This window comes from Chlamydotis macqueenii, chromosome 5 (assembly GCF_036417535.1).
Source record: "Chlamydotis macqueenii isolate bChlMac1 chromosome 5, bChlMac1.mat, whole genome shotgun sequence".
NCBI classification, from domain to species: Eukaryota; Metazoa; Chordata; class Aves; order Otidiformes; family Otididae; genus Chlamydotis; species Chlamydotis macqueenii.
In genome coordinates, this window is record NC_141560.1 from 18,618,076 (window position 1) to 18,643,409 (window position 25,334).

A 25,334-nucleotide genomic window follows, 5' to 3' on the forward strand; every position below is an offset into this window, starting at 1 on the left:
TAATGTATTATTATCTTGTCTCTTTCTCATGTCTTTGTGTCACTTTTGATAAGCTTAATTGCAAGCTCTTAGGATAAAAGCTTACCTCTTGTTAAATATGTGAATAGTACCTAACATAGTGATCTCTGACTGTTGACATTAGTTGTTAATTATTTGTGAGGTACAGTTTTCTCTCCAAATATACTTTTTAGATTTCAGAGAGTCAAAATTGCAGAGGATTTGACTTCTGAGAGAATTTTAAAATGGCTAGTTTTTGGCTTTTACTTTAGATATTAGAGATACTGAAATCTGGGACTGCAGATCTAAAAGTCTTTGTTAGAAGTGGCAGAGGGGTTTTCTAAAAATAGATAACTGGTAGTTTCCTCTGGAATATTTGCATTTCAAATGAAGCCTGGTAGGATTTGGGAGGTACCATTTTAAGAGATACGAAATGTTACTTTCTGAAGTAGGGAAGTAATACAGATAATGTCAGTATATTTCTTTTAAATTATGGCATAAAACCAAGAGGAGGTTCAGTTTGTGTGGCAAGGGATTAGCAGCAAATTGCCAGACCACTTCAAGAGAGGAAATACAGAGAGATGCAGTTTTTAGCAGGAAGGAATGATAGCATGTGGTGTGGCTAGGAAGAGCAGGACCTGCTTAGAGTTGTGAGAGAAACAGTGCTGGGCACAAGAGACAAAGTTAAGTACGTGGAAAGGTATTACTGCACCGATGGGAGAGAAAAGGAGCAGTCCTCCAGCCTTTAAGCCAAAGTTGAGTGAAACTGAAATCTTCCCTGTGATGAGTGTCCTAATGAATTGGGACCTTCTTTAAGTCTCAAAACAGATGGTTTAGCAAATACACTTTGCTAATCTGTGCTCACCATTGGGACATCATTTACAAGCAGTGCAAGGAAAGGGGAGGGCTTGGATAAGCATTAGAGATGCCTGTCTGCTTTTCTCACACTCTGAATCAGATTCCTCTTTCTCCTGTCATTAAATAAAGCAATCATTTAATGTTTATTCTTCTGACTCTGATTCATTCTGTTTTCAGTATATACCTCAGAAATCTTTTCACTTATCCGTATTTTTTTTCTCATATTCTTCTTCACATTTTATATTTGACTTGCCTGTCAGAAAAGCTCAATGTTTCTAGTGTTTCTTTTAAGGAAAAAAAGTAATTGCAGTTGTATTGTTTGCTTTCAAACTTTCAACTGCACTTGACTACAGTTTCCATGTGTGCCATTGTAATTTAGCTACTGAACCTAAACATTATTAGAATGATCCATTTACACATAGAAATTGACATTTCATATTGTGTTCTCTCTAGACAATTTAGCTACTACTAGAGGACTTATAATTCATATTACAAAAGATACTTAATTTACACTTCTGAACCAATGCACTTATAAGAGGTAAAATTTGCCTATGTAACTGCATAGCTTTATGTTTATCTGTTCTCATGCTTATTGGGTAGCACTTTTAAATAAAATTACACAACTGCGTAAGTCGGATAACAGGGTGTAGCATTTGCAGTTTAATCAGACCAGCATGCTTTCCTTTCTCCCCAGTTTCTTCACACTTCTTCCCTGGCCAACCCTGCTTCTTGCAAGAACTTTGCCATTAAAAACGTAGACTTATGCAAGTGGCATTTATTTTAGTAACCTCCATCTTCACATTGTATTTTCTGAAACAAGATACATTTAGGTTATTAAGAATATATAAAAATCAGCAATTACAAGCATGTACTATATTTAGAATTCTTATCAGAGAGAATTATTTGCCATGTATTTATGAATTTTGGATAGTTTTGTAGTTAGGGATACTTCCTAGGAAACATAATAATAGTTCAGTGTTTTCATTATCCCTGCTTTAATCTGATGGTTGTTAAATATTTCCAGCGATTATAGAATCTAACAGGAGTCACTTTATAATAAAAAGTACTATTTCTTGAGTCTAATAACTATAGCAGATTAATTGACTATTCAAAAACAAAGAGATGGGAAACTGCTTTTCCCAAGTATTGTTTGAGTGAAAGGAAGCAAATGCATGTGACTTCTAGGAAAACAGAAACCTTTTGGTTTCTGCCATGCAGCTACTGAAGCATGAGTGTGAAGAGTGCATTGTTAAGTATCCTCTTTGTTTTATAATTATTATGTTGAAGTGCTTATAACATGCAAGAATTACAAATCCAAACTGAAAGCAGTGCTGTTTTAAGGGCTGTAAAGCATTTTATACTACTGTTTTGCTAAAAATTGAAATTTGTCTTTTACAAGTGAAATGGCAGTCTGGTTTTGCCTTTGTTGTATCTTTAAAATGAAGTCCATATGCTTGTATTTGCATGCAAAAAGAATAACCTAACTGGAATAAAGTAGTTGAATAAAAATGAATTTTCACATAGGATAAGTCAGTATCACAAGGCTTTTAGGTATGAAATGACTTTTAGTATTCAAATTTCATTTAATATCTCATGAAGACCTACAATATGACTAGCCTAACCATAGAATGGGATTAGGTAAGAGCTTAAGAGATTTAAACAAATAGTATATTTTTAATATTGATTTTTATGGCACTTGCATTCTTAGTCCTGTTATGAATTTAAGGCTAGTCTTTCTGATTTTTAACTCTCAACTGAATTGTAAAGAAAATTGGGGTAAAAAAGACGCTTTTTAGCTTTGTTGCTTTCATGTATCTCAGTTGAGTTCCTGTCTAACTGCGATGTAGAATATATTTGCACATGACATTAATATGAACTATTATCAGGGGCGCAGGAAACTGGTAGGACTGACAGTCTTTGTCTCGAAACTTCTACAACACTGTTTTGTTCGTTGCCTAAGTGCAGTCACTTTGGTGTTGCTATTTTTTTTAAAGAGTCTTGCATTTCATTTCCCTTTGAAAAACCAAAACCCCTAAGTTGCTTGGGGTTTTTTTGCCGTCTTATTTCTTGTGTGGCGTCTTTATCTTCTGGATTTGTGGCTCAGGCATATTTTTATCATGTAATCTCATTAATAGCTCTGCTTGTATGCTGGAGTTGTTTTGATTTGGTTAATGTCAGTTTCACCTAGTCATCAGGTCTGGTCTTCATTTTAATGTTTATTGTTAAAATACATGTGAAAATGTACTTAATTCTTAAAATTATTTTTCTACCCTCACATTTCCTTTCTGTAGTTCTGTAACTACACTAAAAATCTACTTTAGTATATATGGAGATCTGTACGTCTTAGAAAACACATTGAATTACTGTAGTAAGAATCTATTCTATGGGACCATGCATAACAATTAACATTTTTCTTGTTAATTAAATTCCATAAAGTTTAGTTTCTTCCAGGGTATAGTGAAATGCTCAGTTCTTCTGCATTGGTACACATCTTACGCATTAGCTTAAGTTTGTTTTGACATTTTTGTGTTTGCTTAATGAAGTTTAAAAAAAAATATGTAGTAAATACTGAATGTTGTCAGTCTTTAAAAAAATGTATCTGAGAGTATACAAATCCTTAATAATAAATAATATGAGCATAGACATTCTGTATGAAGGATGATTGAACTGTAATCTAAGTCAGTTGCATGGATATCTGTGTACTTGTCTGTGTAGAATGAATAGTTCAGATAGGTTATTGTCTTCCCATCTGAAAATCTCTTGATCAGAGTTGTGAATTTAGTTATAACTGTCAGATGCTTTTCACCGTTGAATTGCTGTTTGTTTTAGTTTATTAGCTGGTTGAGTGAGCATTCTGTTCTGGAAAGAAAATTAACATGTAATTTTAAAAGATTTTAAAGAAAGTTTTATTAAAGCAAAAATGATAAAAAGATGGTTAGTCCACTGTGGATTTTGGTAGATGAAGTAGGAAGAGATTGGTGCACCTTGTCAGAGCAGTTTAAAGGTGGTCCAGAACAGAGGGAAGCAGAAGGAACAGTGGGGCACCAAGTGACTACAACTTGACTCTTGTTCAGTGCTGTGCAAACTGTCATCTCACTCGAGTGACCTAGTAGTTTAGCTGTGCATTTAACTTTCAAAGACCCTTATAATTGTCCAATTAAAGTAAAAATGTCTGAATCATTGAAATTCGATAGCGTGTCCTCTGAACATTGAGCATTCTCTTGCAAAGATGAGTTAGAATAATCCATGCTGCAGATGACTCTTACTGTATCTGCTTGTGTTTCAGTTAAACAATAGCACAGTTACAAGAAGTAGATCTACATTTCTGCAAAGAGGAAAAAATAAGAAAGAGTAAACTGAATAGTGAAGTTAGTCCACAGAAGTAAAAATTGTTTCTAGATCTGTGTGGTCAGTTAGTCATTATGTCACTTACTTCAGAAAAGGAAACGAAACAATGGCAATTTTTTTTTCACGTTAATTGGTGTACTTCTGTTGGTGTTTAAGTGTCCTGAGATTGAATATTGAGAACATACCAAACACTCTATAGGTACTTAACTGAAGGGTAGGACTCATTTAATTGCAAAACCAGATCATCAATGATCACATGACTGTTTGTGCCTTAGCCCAAGAGATACCCCTTTTTCAGTGCTTGTCACAAAGATGATTGTGCTTTCCCAGCATTGAGCAGTAATGCAGAAAACTGGAGCACAAAGTAAATTTTGTCCGGATTTTGATGCCAAAATTTCAAAATGTTATTAAGAATTTTTGCAAGACAGATTATAATTTCTTACAGTGACTGCTCTGGGATACTCTTTTCTTATTGTAATATACAACTTAAAAATCCCATTTTGGAGAGAAATACTAATCTCTGTGTTAAATAGTCTGGTGTCTTCTGTTGGATCTTAGAATAATAAGTTGCTAATAAACGCAGGAAAACTGTTTCCATTTTCCAAGGGGAAAAAAACCCAAATTTTGAGGGCAAATGCTGCCATCCTCATTAATCTTTTTTTTTTTTTTTTTTTTTCTCATAGTTTTTTTTGGGGGGAGTTTTTGTTTTTTTTTGTTTTGGGTTTTTTTACCTCTTGAATTACTCTGAATACCTAACTTTCAATGAAACTTGGGCAACCAAGTGTGAAAAACTTGCATGGCCAGAGTTTCATGGCCATATAAAAATGAATTTAGAACCAGACGGATTGCATTTGAACAAAACTAACTGCTCCTACTGCTCTACCTTTTACATCTGGTCCTCTCCGATATTGTAAATGTTTGTTTGGCGTCTCCTATGCATTTTTTTCTTTACATTCTCTTTTTTAAGAATAGTTTTTTTGAAGGCTTGCAGTGGCAACTAGTAGAATTCTTCCCAGAATCAGTACTCCTTTACAATGTATAATTTTGCGTGTATTTGAAGAAAGAGGATTTTTTTCAAGTTTTACTTTGTATACCGTTCTTCTCTCTTTTGATACTGTTACCTCTGTCTCTCAAAAGATGATGCTTTAGAAAACAAGTCTTCCAAAAACTGAAATTTTGAGAAGAACCTAGTACAAAATGTTCATCCAGATGACAGTGGTACATACTTGCATTCCTCCCACACAATAATGTGCTGTTTCTGAATTTTTTTGCCTGCAGAACTGAGACTTTTTTTCTTAGTTATTTGCTTTACAAATCCATCATCAGGAACTGGTTTAAAGAATTCCTTGCAGAATTGCAATTGCATTGCACTGCGAAAGCAAACATAGCCATTGTATAAGTCTCTGAATCTGATTTTCTTGAATCTCCACTTGAAATTAGGTGAGGGCTCAGCCTTGCATTGAGTTATGTTTTGGGACCACAGCTGTAGAGGCTGCATATTTTTTTGGCTGGCATGCAGTGCCAGACTTAGCTGTTCTTGTTCTCCTTTTTAAGTGCCTGTTCTGGTGGCAGCTGCTGACAGGCAAATCTCCTTCTTGCTTGAAAAATTCAGTGGCCTGATTCCGTGTTTGTTTTGGAAGCAGAGGTTATTAATGTGTTACTGTACTTCTGGCATGAGGCATAGTAACCAACATGGTATTTTGATTTAACTGGCTTCTTCAAGTAGGAACAGGATAGGATTTTATCTAATTTCAGATGACCTTATAAATTTTCGGTTTTTAGTAATTCTTCCTGAGATGATATTTCAAACTAGTGGACCTTTGGTCTTCCATATTGCAACTGTTCTTGGTCTAGTCTAAACCTTTGCTTTCATACTACAGTCTTCAATATGTTTTTGTCAAATGCAGCAGAGCAGTCTAACTAGTGTACCACAAAACATTTTTCCTGTCTTTGTTCTTCCTCCTCTGTATCCTACAGAGATCATAGTTTTGGTCCTAAATAGAAGTTACAGCTACAGAAGCAACAGTCTACAGCTGAGAGATCTTTTGAATGAAACTACTCTTTATGATACGGACATCTTAATTACCCAGTGTTATGTCTGGATAATACGACCAAAATGGCTCCCAAAAGAATTAAAATATTTAGGAAAAAAAAAGTGAGAAAAAAAGAATAAGTCAATCTGGTATGCACTTTGTTGGAACAAGATGCTTGTTTTTCATTTTAAATCTATATCATGTCTTTGAACCATGAGAGAGGTTCTGTCAATTTTCATTGACAATTTTCATTTCAGTCCCGATCAGGGCTGAACTACACTTCCTAAATTGAGGTTATAATTATTGTTATTCTGGACAATTAAAGTGATGGCAAAGAATAATGTTACAGATCTGATTTCTATGGAAACAAGGGGTTTTTTTCCTTGGTGTGTTTTTATTTTTGAAGTAAATATCAGTAAGGTCACTTTCGGATAGAATGACCTCTAAGGTTCACTGAAGGTACGAGGCCTGCCTCTGCATGGAATTTAGGCTTTTCATTCTTTACTTGTGATTTTCTTGAAACGCAAAATCCATTCAGCGGGTCAGCTTGTTAGTAGAATCTCTGCTACATGGCCTCTACAGCATTGCAATTTCCATTTATGACAGTATTCTTTTGATTTATCCTATGGTCCTGGTTTTCTCATTAAACTTGCCAAGGGATCTCTAATGGCTCGCTTAATCAATAGCTTGTAGACAGTTTGCTGATAGCTGATGTACAACACACTGTGTAATACTGCTGAACTCTTCAACTGCTTAAGCTCTTCAAACTTAAACTCTGTGTCTGGAGGAACTGTGGACCTTGACTAGCTTGTCAGGGAGCAACAGGATGGGGAGACTGCTTCCCGCATTAGTGTGAGCTGGGAGCTAAGGGTGACAGCAAGGCAGGCATGGATCAGTATGCTCACTGACCAGTGGCACAATCCCACAGTTGCCAAACAAGAAGCTGAGAGCAAGTCTAGTGGCAGTAAGACAGGCTCAGACAACAGTCCAGTGGTTATCAGACAAGCTCATAGTGACGATGGAGGCTTGAGGTCAAGCTAGGATTTGAAGCTGGTGGATCAGGATCAGTGAGGTACACTGACAAGTACAGGCATACCTGCAGCACAGCTTACAGAGGGATCAAAAATGGGAGCTCCCAGGTGAAGGTGGCGGCCCCTGATGAGGTTCTACACAGGTTACTCAGCTGCATTTTGTCAGCATTAGTCTTGAGCACAGATGCCTTAACCCATAGGAAAGAGGCTGCAGAGCCTGTTGATAACCTCAGGGCCCTGACATGGTTATCCTAGGAAAGTTTTCACTATTTATGCTTGTAGCCAAAACCTTTGTCTTTCAGAACTCTAATTACTCCAGTCATGGTTGTTGTTAAAAAGGAGGGGGGAAAAAAGGGCAACAATAATGATACTGTCCCTTGTATTCCAGGAATTCGGAGAGGGTCTAATTAATGCAACCTGGAAGTTAACTTTGACTTTGAAGTTCCTTTGACAAAGGAAGAAAAACAACTTTTGACTTGAAACATTTGTTTAGAAGTATATAAGAAGTTAAGGAAGGTAGTTTTACTCCAGCATATTTCCCTGGGTTAGTCAAATGAAAAGCAGCAGTGAGAGTTCTCTAGCACAGTACAAATCTAGACATCTGTTCGTACCTAGAAATGATCTACCACTTCATGCATTTGAGGAGATTCACAAACGGATTATATGTTGCTGTTGAAAGGACAAGAAAATTATTTCATTTGATTACCTGTGAAACTCTTGCCCTTACTTAAGTCTGAGTCTTACTCCTGAATGCAGTAGCATAATATATCCTTTCTAGCCTTTACTGTCTGAATTCGCTTATTTCCCAACTAAATATATGTTTCTTCAATGACCTCCTAAAAATAGTACAATGAATGATGCTGCTGTCAATTTCCAAATATGCACTAAAGAAATTAAAATTATTAGAAGGGGCAGTTTAGTGTATATTGTTTAAAATGTTCTTGTTCACTAAGAAATTGGTAAAACCATAAAATGGAAGGGTCATATACTATATTGTTGTGGCTGGGGCTATTCCTATGGTATTGATACTGATAAATGTGCACACTAAGAGATGGCAGGAGCCTCACAAAAACACATTAATATTGTTCTCCATGAGGATTCACTGCCTATTTAGTGTGTTTCCAGTACTACTGCCTCTTGCTGCCATTTCTGGTTCTGAATTGAAGTCTGCTTTCTGCCTTACCCTCTTGAGTGAGACTTTCTGTGGAAGTGTAACTTGCATGTTTCATTTGGGATGACTTTTCATCACTGGGTAAAGTGTCACAGTCCTAGCCGGGCATCAGTTACGAGAGTTTATGCGAAGAGTGTTGGGGCTTCTGCACATTCTATTTAAGTTACTTCCAGGAGCTGTTACATACTCTCATACAACATTAGATACTTTATATCTTTTGGGACAGCACTGCTCTCCCAAGCATTTTTTTACCAAAGCCTTCATGAGAGCGTGCTAGGGATGTTAGTTGCCATCACTGAACCTTCAGAACAGTATGCTACAATCTATCGTATGACTTCCGTTTGAGCAGACTGAGTTTTCTTCCGCTAGACTGTCTTACAACTGATGCAAAAGAGAGAGCAAACTTCACCACACAAAGTTAAGACCATGTGAGAAGCAGCATATGAGAAGTCATATAAATTGTGGATTTCCTGTTCAGAATTTGCATGAAGCACTACTTAAGAAACAGAATTTTTCTTAGGTACAGTTAAGTTAGTATGTTGGTAATCATGCTATAAAATGAAGCAGTCATTTGAGGAACTCTATAAGCAGTTCTGGATTTATCCAATATAACCTTGCAGTCTGTGCAGTCTTTCTGCAGATACCAGAAGTAACTAGCAAGGCCAAATCTTGAAGAATTTCATAGAATCACAGAATCATAGAATGGTTTGGGTTGGAAGGGACCTTCAAAAGTCATCTAGTCCAACCCCACTGCAAAGAGCAGGGACATCCCCAGGTTGCTCAGAGCCTCATCCAGCCTGGCCTCGAACGTTTCCAGGGATGGGGCCTCCACCACCTCTCTGGGCAACCTGTTCCAGTGCTCTACAACCCTCATCGTAAAATAATTTTTCCTACTATCTAATCTAAGTCTGCCTCCCTCTATTTTAAAACCATTACATCGCAACAGGCCTTACTGAACAGTCTCCCCCCATCTTTCTTGTAGGCCCCCTTGAGATACTGGAAGGTGTATTAAGTCCTCTTTCTTAGTTTTGTAAAGACTTGTGAAGCATTCTGTATACCTAAAGATTTCTGTACAGCAGGGAAATGTTTCCTGGCGCAGTTGAAACATGCTGTGCTCCAGTCTCATTGAATCATAGAACTGTAGAATATCCTGAGTTGGAAGGGGCCCACAAGGATCATCGAGTCCAACTCCTGATGCCACACAGGGCCCTCTAAAAGTTAAACCACGTAGCTGAGACTGTTTTCCAGATACTTCCTTGAACACTGACAAGTTTAGGGCCATGACCACTTCCCTGAGGAATTTATTCCAGTGCTCGATTACCCTCTCAGTGAAGGAACTTTTTTTTTTCCCCCTAATATCCAATCAGAACTTCCCCTCGTACAGCTTTAAGTCATTCCCTTGCTTCCTGTCACTGGACACGAGAAAGGAGAGATCAGCACTTCCCTCTTCATTCCCCATCATGTGAGCATTGTAGATGGCAATAATGTTACCCCTCCATCTCCTCTGCTCTTAGCTAAACAAACCTTGTTTCCTCATCAGCTCCTCAAAAGTCATGCCCTCTCCTTCTTTCACCATCTTTGTTGCCTTCCTTTGGACACATTCTGATATTTTTGTATCCTCCTTGTGTACTGGAGCCTAAAACTGCACACAGTAGTCAAGGTGATGCTGCACCAGCGATGCGTATAGTGGGACAATTTTTTTTTTCCTTCTTTTTTTTTTTTTTTTGGCCTTGTTAGCTATAATGTACTTAATGTACCCAGGATACGGCTGATCCCTTTTTTTTCTGCCTGGGCACACTGGTGACTCATACTGAGCTTGCCATCAACCAAAACCCCCAAATCCTTTTCTGTAGGGCTGTACTCCAGCCTTTTGGCCCCAATCTTTACATTGTTCTCTCATTGCAGGAGAGATCAACTGCCTCTGGTTTCCTCCATTAGAGACTGGTTGATGTACCTAGGAAACATTAATGACTTAAAGGATGAAGCTTCTCTCTGTTTGTTTCTCCTCCTTGTAGTTTGTGGTATCCAGCAAGCAGTCATCTTGGCTGAACTTCTTGAGAGCCAAAAGCATAGCATCCCTGCAGATCTTATTTACTCTAGAACATAAATTGGACATGCATGATCTTGTGCAAGAATTACAGTACTGTGGTGTCAAAGAAATTTGAATATCTGCCATTCATTTCTATTCCATGTGATCCTTTCACCAATTGTGAGTCTTACTCTCGTGCAAAGACATCTTTATTTCCCAATAAATTACCACATGCCATGCACCTGGTGTGATATAAGACTTACTCTCTATTGGAGAAGAAAACTTGAGTTGTAAATAATTAACAATCAAGATTACACAGCTTTTCATGTGTTAGAATGTTTATTCACTAAATAGAATTCAGAGCAGGGTCTTAATATTCATCATAACTTTACCAGTTCCAAAAGGTTGGTTTGAAAATTTAAATCTTCTGAAGACTGGCTTTCTTTTTGTCACATATATTGCATGCAGACTGCTTCCAAGTTATTGTAGGCAATAGATATTTTCATGGAAGAGTGGTAGACTTTACTTAGAGCCCTGACTATTTTGTAGAAGTTGGAAACATAGTAGTAGCTCTCGTGATTTACACGGTGTACACATTCACATGAAGTATAACCCGTTAGGTGATTAATTAAAGAGAAGACTCAAGATATGTGGAATTTTAGCTGAACTATGATTTTCATCAGTTTGATTTTTTGGCTGTATACCTGATCTGAAAGCTGATATGGAGAATTTTACTACCCCCATAATAAAGACTGATTGTCCTCGACTTTAAGCAGAAATACCATATCTGTATTAGGTTAAAAACCTTGTTTAAACTTGCTGTGCGATTTCAGAGTACGTCCAACAAGAGTTAAGTGTTCCTCTTGTCTTGCTAGGTCATAACATTTTGAAACCTTCATAACAGTGAGGTCAGATTAAATGAATGAAGCATTTTAATTGCCAGCTAACAAGTATGGACAAGCATAGGAATCTCGTAAGAATGTTGCTGAAATCTGTGGAAGAACCCAGACAAAACATGCATAGTAATTCTATTACTACTTCATTTAAAAAAAAAAAAAGTGACAAGAAACAGTAAATAATTCTGAATTGGGAGAATTTTTGAGTGGACTTGTGGAGAGTTAGTCGTGAGAGCAGCCCTGAATGCCCTCAGCGAGCTTCTGCCTGGCTACCTGGTTCCCTTCCCTTCCTTTGCACCCTCCTGCTTTGTGTCACTAGATGCTACCTGGTTGCAGAGTTGTTGCAGATTAAATACATGCCATCAGAGACTGCAACTCTGACTCTCCAACTTCAGAGGTTGTTTTTATGTTCTTTGGCCCAACAGCACTTAGTGTTTCTAGGTTCAGGTTTTGTTGTCGTATTTTTAACATATAATACACTAAAGGTGTAATTCTTAAGCTATTTGATTTTGTTTCTAGGATATCTTAGATGAATACAGAACACAAGGCAATTAAAGTCTAAGCCAATTTAATAGCTGAAAAATGTTTTTTTCCCTAATATTGGGTAATTTCAATTTCTTTGAATTCTTATGTTGCAAATTATGTACTCCAGGGTTAACCAAGCCTTTTGACCATATCTTGCTATTGTTTCTATTAGCAAGGAATTCTTATTTGAGAACACATACACTATGAAAGAAAACATTTAGAGAGGAGTAGCTTTGTTTTTATTTAAAAAAAAAAAAAAGTTGCAAAATTCACTTAAGGAGTCAAGTCTCATGGCTTGAAGGAATATGGTAGTAGTATGGTTTCAGAATGTGTCATGTCTGATGTTCAGGATAGTGGTCCAGCTCAGTTAAAAACAAAGTATTTGTGCATTAAGTAGCTGGAGAACAGAGGCAGTCTGTTCTGTTTCAAAGGTGACCTTTCATGTAGCTGGAGAAGTGGGTCCTAATTGTGAATGCTGAAAAGAATGGCTTCAGCAAATACTTGGCTAATTCTCTAGCTAAAAACTGTTTGCACAGAGACTGTTGTGAATAAAATAAGCTGTAGGATTATAGGGCCCAAGTGTCTCTTGGAGCAGTAGCACATGTTGTTGAATGCAATTCCTCAAGTTGAAGAAGTGCTTCAAAGGACATATATTTAAACGGTAAAGAGTTCATCTTCAAATGGCAGAATGACTGTCTTAAGACACTTGAGTGCTTTCCATATCTACATTCACACTTTGGAGATAAAATCACAAATTCTCAAGCTCTGAAGCATTTTCTCAAAGCAATATTTGTATGGCAAATATGTGGTCTTCTTAGGCTTGGTGCACGCTTACAGAACAGCATAATTGGAATATGTCTCCGTATTCTGAGCCAGGAACTCTAGACAGAGCATGTAGTTATTCTTTGCAGGTGTGATTTTTTGTTTAGTTCTGTTTTACCTATTTTATTATTCTGTTAGCTAGCTTTATCTCAACTCGCCCTTTCCAGCATTCACACCTCTGAAGTCTTCTTTGATGCTTATGTTTGGGTGCTTTGCTTTGATGTGTGTTTGTTTTGTTCCTGAGGCCTCTGAAACAAAATCGCGTGGGTTCTTAAGACTTCATTTGATCTTTTTCTTTATTTTTGCTCCCATTTTTCCAGTGGTCAAATGGCATGCTCCAGTTTGCTCAGTCTGTTTCTTGTACAAACAGCCAATTTGGCAACAGATGGGTGCATATAATGCTTGTATAGATTGTGTGTTTCTCTTGATGTAACTTCTAGTTGCGGAACTCTAAACAGAAATCTTATTTTCTTTAGTACTCAGCAGCAACATACTGATGACACTATTGATTCAGGACGTATTCAACACATCAACCCTTGTCTGCTTGAGTCTTGAACCTTTTAATGTGGATCATCATCTTCTTTTTCTCTGGGGCTGCTTTGGAGCTCCAAAAGCTGTTCTCTGTACTCCCCTTCAAGCTGACTTGGATGCCCTGTCTGCCATGCTATGAGTAAGCATAACATTGCACTTTCCAATTATGCAGATCTCTGTTTCCAGAGGGTGTTGTTAACTTGATTTTTTGGGTTGTTTTTTTTTTTTTGAGTCCCTGAACTAATGATGTTCTCTGCTTATTGAAGGAGTTATGATACATGTAACAGTCCCTTGGGAACTTGTCCTCTGCTCTAAAACGACTTTTTTTTTTCTTTACAGTTACTGGTTTGGCCCTGATATTCAGACAGTTGTCTAGCTGTGCTATCTTAGCTGAAGATGTCTTCAGCCAAGTATTAAAACACAGTTTATTTCTCAGATGCAGATTTTTGCATGTATGTGATATAGTAAGGCAGGTCTTTACCCCCCGGATTTTGGGAAATACCGGTCCTTAATCTGTTGTCTCTATTTCTTTTCCCTGTTCCTGTGCCCTTTTGGGTGTGTTAGGACGTTGAATCAGACTTTTTCAGTGCATCTGGGCTGTGTGAGGTTTTTTTGTGGCACTGGAAACTAACACCATCCTTCCAGTACAGTAACTTCTTAAGTCAGATGTAATGGAGTAGCCCTTTGTCCAAACAGTTGTCTGCCAAAAGGTGGTTTGGCCCAGTAGAGATAAGCCTTTTGGGAGCATGTTGTGCATGTGTGGTTCCTTGTCTCTCCTGCAGTCTCATCTAGTTCCTGTAGTTCACTTTGGAGTTACAATTCTTGCCCCGCATACTCTGTTAACGACCTGTTATGAGACTTAATAACTTAGCTACCGTTGCATGTGTTGCTAAACTGAATTTGCATTGCGGTAGACTACGATGTGTACTCTCAAGGTCACATCTTTGTGTTATAATAGTGACTGTTTCTCTGTCAGTCAGGGTTTTCCTGTAGATGTGGTGAGTTCGATCAGTCTCTGCAGAGAAATGGTGTTTCTTCCTCTTGCTTTTTTTGCCACTGTTGACGTGCTTATTTTTATTTTTTTTTTTTTTTCCACTTGATGAAACAGCTCAGTTGAGAACTCCTCTCTGTCTTTGAGGAGAAAGGTTTACACATATGCTTTCTACATCTTCAGGTAGTTTCAAATGCCTGCTAGTATTGCTTGGCTATAAAGCATGGCCAAGTGATGATGCCACAAGATCATCAAAAGCATGATGATGCAAGGTCTCCGTGCTTCTGTCAGCGCTTTTGATTCAATTCTGGAGGTAGGATTTTTTGATCTCTGGAAATGGTGTTGTTGTGGTCAACCTGCCAAGGTCAATGGTCAAGGTCTTTCTTAGCAAAGAACACAATTCTCTAAGGTCTTCTTCTTTGATGAAGTGATTGTTTTCCAGGATGAATGCTAAACCACGTTACACCTTTCTGTCTTGGACAGTCACAGAATTCTAATTTTCTGGCCTAAAGCTGCTCAGTGGCTAGGTGATGTCAGCATGTCATAGAATCATAGAATAGTTTGTGTTGGAAGGGATTTTTAAAGGTCATCTAGTCCAACCCTCCTGCATGGAGCAGGGACATCTCCAACCAGATCAGGTTGCTCAGAGCCCCGTGCAACCTGGCCTTGAATGTTTCCAGGGGTGGAGCATCCACCACCTCTCTGGGCAACCTGTGCCAGTGTCTCATCACTCTCATTGTAAAAAAGAAAATAATTTCCTTATGTCCAGTCTGAATCTACCTCCTTCTGTTTTAAAACCATTATCCCTTGTCCTATCACAAGAGGCCCTACTGAAGAGTTTCTCCCAATCTTTCCTATAAGCTCCCTTTAGGTACTGGAAGGCCACTATAAGGTCTCCTTGGAGCCTTCTCTCCTCCAGGCTGAACAGCCCCAACTCTCTCAGCCTGTCCTCATAAGAGAGGTGCTCCAGCCCTCTGATCATCTTTGTGGCCCTCCTCTGGACTCTCTCCAACAGGCCCATGTCCTTCTTATGTTGGGGGCTCTAGAGCTAGATGCAGTACTTCAGGTGGGGTCTCAAAGAGAGTGGAGTAGAAGGACAGAGTAACCTCCCTCGATCTGCTGGGCATGCTTCTTTTGATGCAGCCCAGGATGCGGTTGGCTTTGTGGGCTCCCGAGTGCCTGGTTGGAAGACAAATTATGTCTTGTCTGATTTGATGAAGGAAAAGGAAAATGGCATGATAAAATAGATAATCTGCAGAAAAACCTGCGGTATGGTATTGCAAATGCCCTAGCAAGTTAAAGCAATTCCATTTCACTAGGATGCTCAGATCAGTCAGAATGACTGCAAGGAACTCGGAAAGAGAGCAGTGCACTGTCTATTTATGTTGCCCTAAGTGGAGTGGGACAAGCTAGATGTCTACCCCATGTGTAGTGCTAGAGTATCTGTTAGAAACAATCTCGTAATACGTCCAGGCACATCCACACTGTAGGTGTGTAGCTCATCTCAAAGAGTAAATGTTAAGGGAATACAACTCGTTTTTCTCATTTAGCAGGAAGATGGTTTAACAAAGTGAACTGCCTGACTGTCCAGGTGAATATATTTGTGTTCACTGATCAAGAACACAAAGAAAATTCTCTTTGTATCAGTGGCTTCATGAAAAGTTGTTGCACAATTAAGCATTTAACTGGTTTGATGCAGGCACTTTGTATACGTTTACTAAAAACGATGCTATTGCATAAACATTCAGGAATGACACTGAGCTTGGTAAAGAAAAAAACAGAAATCAAAATGAGCTGTTGTGTGCTGGAAGACTGAAGACTATCTCCAGGTTATCTGTAAGCATGGAAGCACTGCCGATTGGAAACAAACATAATGTCACTCTTTCAAAGACAAGGTCAATATTGGCATATTGAGTTAGTAGAGATGGGTTAGCCACACTTCTGTTTCCTTCTGTTAGTGTCTGATTACTTGCTATTCTGCAACTCGGAAGAAGGAACCTCAATGTTTAAGACATGCATGCTGAGTGAGGGAAGAAAATGTGCATTGTGCATTGCGCAAAAAATACTTAAGGTCAAGTGTTTGCAAGATGTGCATGTTCAGTGAGAACTTACATGTAGGTAATCCAAGTTCAGTTGTTTAGTAACTTCCTTTCTTCTCTTACATCTCATAACATGAAAGTATTAATAATGGAGATTCTGGAATTTGGAATCATGTTATAAAGTTGAATGAAATGTAAGTTGGAGGGGGAGGCAAAATACAAATTGGGGTTTGGTTGAGTTTTTGAAATTTTTTTGGAGGAGCTGCATACTTGGTTTGTGAGTGAAATGTAATTTCACCGGTGGTGAAATATAAATTAGTGTTTTGTCACAGAATCACAGAATGGTTGAGGTTGGAAGGGACCTCTGGAGGTCATCTGGTCCAACCCCCATGCTCAAACACAGTCACCTAGATCCAGATGCCCAGGAACATGTCCAGAAGCCTTTTGAATATCGCCAAGGAGGGATATTCTCTGTGGGTTTCTTGGTTTTGGTTGGGATGGAGTAATTTTTTTTCCCAGCTGCTGCTGCATTTTGGATTTAGTATGGGATTTGGTACGTGGAGAGGTTCATAATACACTGATGTTATTAGTTGTTGTGAAGAGATTAAGGACTTTTTCCAGCTTCTCAGGTTTTGCTAATATGCAGGTGCAATAGGCTGGGAAGGGGTATTGTTGGCAGAGTTGACCCAAACTGGCCAAAGAGAGTATTCCATACCATAGACGTCATGCTCAGTGTGTAAGTGAGAGTTGGCTGGCGGGCAGGTCTCTTTCTCCACAAATCACTGTTCCGAGATAGCTGCTTGGGGTTGCGAGACGGCTCTTGGTTCCGTTCTGTGATCACTGCTTGGGACAGGCTGTATCTGTCATCAGGCGATGAGAAATTATACAGTTTGTTTTGTAGATTCTGTTATTATTATCTTTCTATAAATATCGCTATTATGTCTTCCTTTACTGTCCTAGTAAACTGCCTTTATCTCAACCCACGAGTTTTCTTTCTCTTATCCTTCCGACTCTGTCCCCCATGCCTCTGGGAGAGGGAGAGTGAGCGAGCAGCTGTGTGGCACTTAGTTGCCAGCTGGGGTTAAACCACGATGGCGGGGAACCTGTGCCAATGCTCCAGTCCAAAAAGTGTTTCCTGAAATTCAGAAGGAACTTCCTGTGTTCCAATTTGTCCCCGCTATAACAGCTAGGTGGTGTTGGTGGGGCTTGTAATTTAATAAAACACAGCATAAATGGAGGTGTCTAACAAAGAAGTATCCAGACTTTTTTTTTTTTACTTCAACTGTCTTAAGTCAGGACTTTGTACAGCATCTGCTGAAGGCAAATATGTCAATTTTCAGTCGAGTCAGAATGCTTCGCTTTCAGACAGTTGGCTTTCTTAATGTTCCAGGGAGTGCTGTAGTCCTCTGACCTTTTCTGTGTGGTTAAATAGGAAACTAACTAGTTGGTATCAGAGTGTTTTTTCTTAATGGTCCCCCTGTAACAGTCCAAGCTGGTTCTAACAGGGCTTCTGGAATATGGCGCTAGCGTATGTTGCTTAGTGGGTCAGTTTTGTTTTTTTTTTCCCTACCTAAAGCTGAGTTCCGATACACTACTTAGTTTCTTGCTAAGAACTCCGCTTGTGATAATCACCTGCTTTCTTCTTCTTGGCTGTGTTCTGCCTTGAGTTTCATCGGTAGACGACTTCTAAACTGAAAGGAAGGAAGAGCTAAAGGATACAAGTACTTACCGATGTGGATTAGAAGTTGGGATTTTTATAAACCTCATTACAAACGCATCGCAGAGTGTTTTCAATTTATAGATGCTTGTTTGAGTATGAGTTTTTCATACTGAAATTTAATTATAAGAAATTATTTTAAATGTTACAATACAAATTTTTTTTAAACCTCTAACATTATTTTGGGGGTTTTAAACACTGAATTCTGCAAGGGACAGAGTATACCTCAGACATGCACTTAAGAAAGAAATAAAACAAAGTTTCAAATGTTGTTTCAGAAATTCAGTCTTTCCTATTAAAAGCTAAAATGATTGTAAAGATTAAAAAGGTAAAACGTAAATGTAATTGAAAATAAGAACCACCTGTTATGTATAGCATGGGTTGTAATTGTTCTTCCAAAAAGCAACTACTAATAATTCAGTGTGTTTTGAAATGTTTTTAGTGAGCCTTCTCACCAGCAAGAGGTACCTGAGATCATAAGAGTTCTGCTGTACCATTGTATACGTTCATATACAACTCCCCAGTCTATTTCTTGTCACTACAGTATCTTGTAGCCTAGCTTTATTGCAAAACGTGGAGACATAATTTTACAGATTATTTGCTGAATTTGCAGCTAACTAAAGGATAATAGTTTTATTCCATTTCTTTTGGTATATTAGCATTACAAATTGTTTTCATAAATCTCAGCTTTGCTGCATTATTGTTACTCTTTGAAGAGGTAGCAGGCGAAGAACAATTTCGTTTCGTATTTTTCACTCCCCTTCCTTTCCTTCTTCCCCTTCTTCCCCCACTCCCTCCCAGCTGAAGGAATAATGAGCAGAGGGATATATTAGTAGCTTTAGATTGGCTGAGGCCAGGATGGAGGGCTAGGAGTTTCAGAATTGGTTGGTGGTTTTTTTTTGTTTGTTTGTTTTGCTTTTTATCACACTAGTTTTCTTTTAGATAACAGGTACTGGAAAAGATAATCCAAGAGAAACAACACTTGTGTCGAAAGAAAGTGGAGTGATGAAAACTTTATTATTTTATGGTTTTATCTCAAAAGTTAATATTTCAAGTTAATATTTGAACAAAATCAGGCCTGTAACTATTTTGAGCTCAGAATTTTACCCGCCCCAAACCAGTCACAGTATATGTATTTTAATAAATACAATTTAATAATATGCTGTTGGACTGTTTAATTTTTATGCCTTAGGGTAACACTGAGCACTATTTCTACTTTTAGAGTCTTCCTCTCATTAGTATAGTACGTTCTCTTATACAGAACCTGTTTTAAACTCCAAATCTGAATCTACAAATGTAAAACCTGACTTTTGAAATATTTGCTTTTTTGAACACTCTTCTTTAAAGGACCTATCAGGATCTGTCCCCAAAATGCTAGAAGCTTGAAGGATAAGGGAGGAACAATGTTGCATGGCTCAAACACATGTGCTTTCGTCATTAGCAAGGTACAGCATGACCTCATGTTGACCTCAAAGGTAAATTGCTAACAGGGAACAATTATACTTGCCTGTGAAAGCAGCTTAGTTTTGAACATAATCAAGACAATAACTTCAGTGTGTAGAATAAAATTAAATATACAACTCTGTCTGTCTGCCTTTTTCTTTCTCTCTCTTGTCTCTCTCCAAGTCTCTTCTTGAGAGAATGTTGTGTTTTTTATATATGTGTGTGTTGCGAAAGAAAATTACTTTTCTAGAGGTCCTAATAAATTCCTAAATAAGGGGAACCCAAAGGATATTGTATGCAGTTTACTCAAATTGTACATCTTAGAATGAAATGCTCTTTATAATGGAAAGATTTCATTTGTTGTGTAGAGTATTGGTATTGCAGCCTTCAGAATGTGTGTCTGTATTACCCTGGGGAATCTTGAGTAGTTCTGAAGTGTATAGGGCATTTAGACTTATGGGAAAGTTTTAAAAATATCAATATGTTAATTTTTGTGTGCTTATCCTAGACTGCCACACAAACCTATGACATTTCATTTTTTCATAGAAGACTGTAAATACTTTGTAATGTTATGTGATACATCTCTACATGTGATGGAATATGATTTAGCTAGCAGTTCTGAGCTATTTGGAGAAGAATTGCTGCCAGCATCTTGGAACTGTTAGCCATATCTGTCCCATATGATTTGTATAATGTAATTGTTTGACGTGAATTTTGTTTTCTTTTTTTTTTTGCTAGAATGAGAGAGCATATTCCTTCTGTGGAACAATAGAATATATGGCTCCAGATATAGTAAGAGGAGGAGATACGGGACACGATAAGGTATGTTCTGTCTAAGTATATTACTGGAAATAAATTAATTCTTCAGGCAACACTTGTTCACCTTGAGGGGTTTTTGTACAGTGTGATAGTGTTTTATTTAAACATGCCTTATTTCAGGTTGTCCCAAAATAGATTATTGCCTATATTTAAAAACATCAATATGATGTCTTTTCAGCTTTTAATCTTGAGTAAAAGGCATATTTATAAAGGTATTGAGGCTCATTTGTGTTCTATTCAGAACTTGTTCTAAGCATGCAGTGGGACAAAAATAATTAGCTGACGCTTCCTTTTAAATAAAATATATTTATTCCAGAGTGGAGAAAGTACTGTTTTGTGGCTAATTCTGATATATTTTTAAAATTGTACATCAGGGAAACTTATCTTTCTTGAAGTATGGAGTTGAGTTATTAATGTTCTAAATAATCTCAGATAGTAAACGTGAATTTTGTTTAGCTTGACACTCAAGTTTCATTATGAATTAAAGTACCAGTAATTGATGGCAAAGATCAAGACAACCATAATAGATGATATCTGAAACCCAAAAGAACCTACTTCCTGAAAGAATTCTGCAATATTCCTAGATAAATTGTTCTGATTGCACATTATACTGAGAAGTTCTGGAGAATATTTAGTCTCTGGGTTTTTTCACTGTAGATAGAAAATGTCACATCACCCTCCATCTCCTTTTTCTAGACTAACTGAACTCAGTCTGACTTGGCCTGAGAAGGTTCTTTCTTCTTCTCTATGTGTTCTGCTTCTCTTTTTGTCTGAGTTTGCCTGTGTATTTCTTCAGGTAGGGAGCTCTGTAGTGGGCACAGTATTTCAGCTAAGAGTTGGCAGTTTGAAGTACAGCAGAACGATTACCTCCCTGACTCATCAATTAAACATACAATAGAATGTGGTCTGTCTTTTCATGTAGTCATTGTCTCACACCTGCCTTTTATTCCAGTGTAACCTCTGCACCTTTTTCTACTGTACTGCTTGCCTAGTCATTATTAAAAATGGAATTTTACAAACTTGTGAATTGAAGCTCTTTTCTGCACCCTGTTTCTTAGTTTAGTCTTGCCAGATTCAGAGCATTTCTCCAGTGTGTCAGTCACTTGGAATTGTGATTCTGTCTTCTCAAAAGTGCTTACAAATTCAATATTGTTCCTGATTTAAAGAGGAATCTCTGTTCTGTTATCTTTGGTTCTGATACTTTCATTAGATATAGTGCAGAGCTACACAGTATTCTGTAAAAAATAGCTTCACAGTTGGATACCAAATGTTAGCTGCTAAATAAAGGTGATTTTTCAGTTACCTATGTGATGGTAATTTTTTACACAAGACACTCCTTACCGCACCATTGGCAATGTCCTGTGATGTAGCGTTAGAAGGTCTTCAGTGTATTTCATATTTACTCTATATCTAGCAACCCAAATATCTTACTTAAAAAAGAAGAAATGGGATTGCTCTACTATGCTGTGCTCTCATTAATCAATGCTTTTGATTTGTAATCTCTTCTAGATAGTTGTATTGTTTGTCTAAAATACTTACTCCAATATTTTAGTTTTTGTTTGTTTTCTGTCTTTTATTTTTAAGTTTAATTTCTGATTCTGCAGATCTGCCTTTTGTTTTGGAAAAAACACATGCTAGGAAAAATTTTTCTTCTGGGATTTTCTTTAATCATTTGTGTATTTGCAAAGATAATTACTAACAGTACAGAGACTTCTTCAGCTGATTCTTCTAGACACTCTTGGCTGAATATAGAAAACATGAGCAAAAAACCCTAAAATATGAGGCCAAATTGTCATCACTTTACTAATTGTCTCCCTGTATTGTGTTAATGTTGTCAACATAAGTAAAGCGAAACTTCCATTTCATTGATTTGCCAATTTCATGGAAGTAAAACTGAGAAGTTTGAATACGTTCAGTCATATTATTTTTGTTGAAGTGATTAAAATGCTTCCTTTATTATTCATAGTAGCATCTTTTCTTTTGAAAGAAAGTAGTATTTTGTAAGTTATGAGGTGTTAGAGATATGAATAGTATACGGGAAGCCCAAGATCACATGTGTTACTAGGGAATATAAGATAAAATTCCATAGCATTTTCAGGTGCCCTGGTTAACTGTGACCCATACTCTTAAATTGTGCTTTTTGGAAGTTCCTTAGTTTCATTCTTAAGCTCCTAAAAGCTCACGTTCCACTATTTCTTAGCAAGTCTTAGGTTCCTTTGTTATTTTGAGTAAGTTTTAGAATTCTTTTCACTTGAAAATGGTAAAAATTAAAATTAATTTGGGAGGGGGGAAAGGAGGGAAGTTTTAGTAGTCAGTGGAAAGACTTCAGCGTGGTAAGTTGTTTGAAGAAGCTAAGTAGAGAGGTTTCAAAATAATTTATTGTAGAAATAATCAACACATCTGAGGGATGGGATGCCATCCAGAAGGACCTGGACAAGCTTGAGAAGTGGGCCCATGCAAACCTCATGAGGTTCAAAAGGGTCAAGGTGCAAAGTCCTGCACTTGGGTCAGGGCAGCCTCCAGTATCAATACAGGCTGGGGGATTAATGAATTGAGAGCAGCCCTGAGGAGAGGGACTTGAGGGTGGTGTTTGATGAGAAGCTTGACATGACACAGCAATGTGCACTTGCAGCCCAGAAGGCCAATTGTATCCTGGGCTACGTCAAAAGCGGTGTGATCAGCAGGTTGAGGGAGGTGATTCTCCCACTCTGTTCTGTTCTTCTGAGACCCCGTCTGGAGTACTGTGTCCAGCTCTGGAGCCCCTGACATAAGAGGAACATGGACCTATTGGAATGAGTCCAGAGGAGGCCACAAATATGATCAGAGGGCTGGAGCACCACTCCTGTGAGTACAGGCTGAGAGAGTTGGGACTGTTCAGCCTGGAGAAGAGGAGGCTCTGAGGAGACCTTGTAGTGGCCTTCCAGCACCTAAAGAGGGCCTATAGGAAAGAGGGAGAGAAACTCTTCAGCAGGGCCTGTTGCGATAGGGCAAGGGGTAATGGTTTTAAACTAAAAGAGGGTAGATTTAGACTAGATATAAGGAAGACATTTTTTACAATGAGGGTGGTGAAACACTGGCACAGGTTGCCCAGAGAGGTGGTGGATGTCCCATCCCTGGAAATATTCAAGGCCAGGTTGGACAGGGCTCTGAGCAACCTGATCTGACTGAAGATGTCCCTGCTTCTTGCAGGGGAGGGTGAACTAGATGACCTTTAAACGTCCCTTCCAGAGGTGGGCTCTTCCTTTGCTAGTTGCTTTCTGAGTGCTTTCTTTTGTTAACAATTTTACTTCAGTGTATCATAACATATATAATTATTATTGTTCTATAGGCTGTTGATTGGTGGAGTGTTGGTGTTCTTATGTATGAATTATTAACTGGAGCATCACCATTTACGGTTGATGGAGAGAAGAATTCCCAAGCAGAGATTTCTAGGTAAGATTCAAAACAGTAAAGTATATGTGCTTGCTCCCGAAGTGATACATAAACCATAATATATGTTTATGAAAGTTTTAATCTAAAATTTAGGAAAAAAGTTACCAGGGTATCATTTTGGGTGCTCCAGTTCTTTTTAACAGAAGGACATCTTGAATCGGATGGATTTTATTAACCTTGGCAAAGTACTGAAATAATACAATTGACGTTTTCAAAAGACTTGTTTAAACTGTGGAACCACAGCTTTGTAGATATTCAACCTTATTGCATGTTTATTGTTGAAAAGGAAGTCGGTTTATATTTTATATGTAAACTTTTCCTGACTATCAGCTTTGTTAGGTTCAGTAATCTCTGCACTTCAAAGATTTGTTTTCAGTACCCATGTGAAAGCATTGGAGCATTTAACAAAAAAAAAAGTAATAAACTTGCCCCAAACACATTACTGAAGTCTCTCCCCAAAATGAGCATTTCCTATTACTGAATTTCTCTTGGAGCTGAGAGCTGAGGGCTTAAATTGCACAAATTAGTAGCTACTGTCAAGATCAGCATGTAAGTCCAGCCCCTAAACTAAGAATAATCTTGCTCCTCTTCGAATGTATTACCATAGTTCTGACCCTCAGCTGAAGTCACTTGATACTTAAGGTTATAACGGACAACAGAACATACATCAATTATTTAGATAATTTAGTTTACTTCTGTTACAAATTCAGGTAATTTCTTGGAAGGCTGAGATCTGTTTATTGGTTTCTAGGTCTCTACCAGAACAGGAAACTCAGAGGGCCGCTAGAAAAAAAAATACAGGGACACAGGGGAATCCATTAACAAAACAAAATTCCAGACTTAACCCTCTTGGTCATTATGATAGAATTAAAACTTTAACTCTTTCTGACTTAAGTTGAGAAATTTTGTTGATTGCTTACTTATGCCATGTCTGAATTGGTAATCATAAGATTTGCTAAATGGAACTCGGAAGGAGTTAAACTTTTTTTAGACAGAACCTTGACCTCAATCTTACAGATACAGTTTTCCCCCAAAACTGGGAAACTTTTTAGGTATGTATTCTACAGGATTTGACTGTCTTTTGCTAGGTCCTTTTGTGCTCTTTAATATTTTCATTTTTTCTGATACAGTACACCTCAGAAAAGACGGGAAAGAAACCCCTTTTTTCTAAGGATTGAAATGGACTGTATAGAGTTTGTTACAACTTGGGAAACTGTTGAGTTACTCACTTGAGAGCATACCTGAAAGAAATGATCCGCCCTTTCCAACGTGCTAGCTTGTTAAATTTAGAAATTCTTGTTACCATATTCATAGCTTTTCAGAAATAACCTTTTTGTATTTACCTTTAGGCTGAGTATACTAAGCTCTTTCAAGAAATAACAGCTGGATTTTCAGTACCTGTCTTTATCCTAAGTCTGTCTGATCTAGAAGCTGTGGTCATTTTTTCCTTTTTCTTTGACAGTTTTGTCATGGAGGATACATTTGCAGTTTACACTTAATGTCCTTTTTTTTTTTTGATTGTTAATTCTTTCAGTTATGTCTGCAGCCTTTTCTATAGTTTTCTGTTGAATTGAGATGCAGACTCTAGATTTTATGCCTATAATTAAACAGGTTCCAAATTTTCTCTGTGACAGAAGACAGGATATCTTCAT

The 25,334-nt window shown here is 37.8% G+C and overlaps 1 protein-coding gene across 3 annotated transcripts in view; it reads left to right on the forward strand.

Moving 5' to 3' along the window:
* Positions 1-25,334, forward strand: part of RPS6KA5 (ribosomal protein S6 kinase A5) — an 82,311-nt gene that overhangs the window by 32,006 nt on the left and 24,971 nt on the right. For all 3 annotated transcript variants that reach the window (XM_086748195.1, XM_086748196.1, XM_086748194.1), the window contains 2 exons: positions 20,170-20,253; positions 23,579-23,682. In XM_086748195.1, the coding sequence (XP_086604321.1) occupies positions 20,170-20,253; positions 23,579-23,682 (188 nt within the window). The remainder of the gene's footprint in view (positions 1-20,169; positions 20,254-23,578; positions 23,683-25,334) is intronic.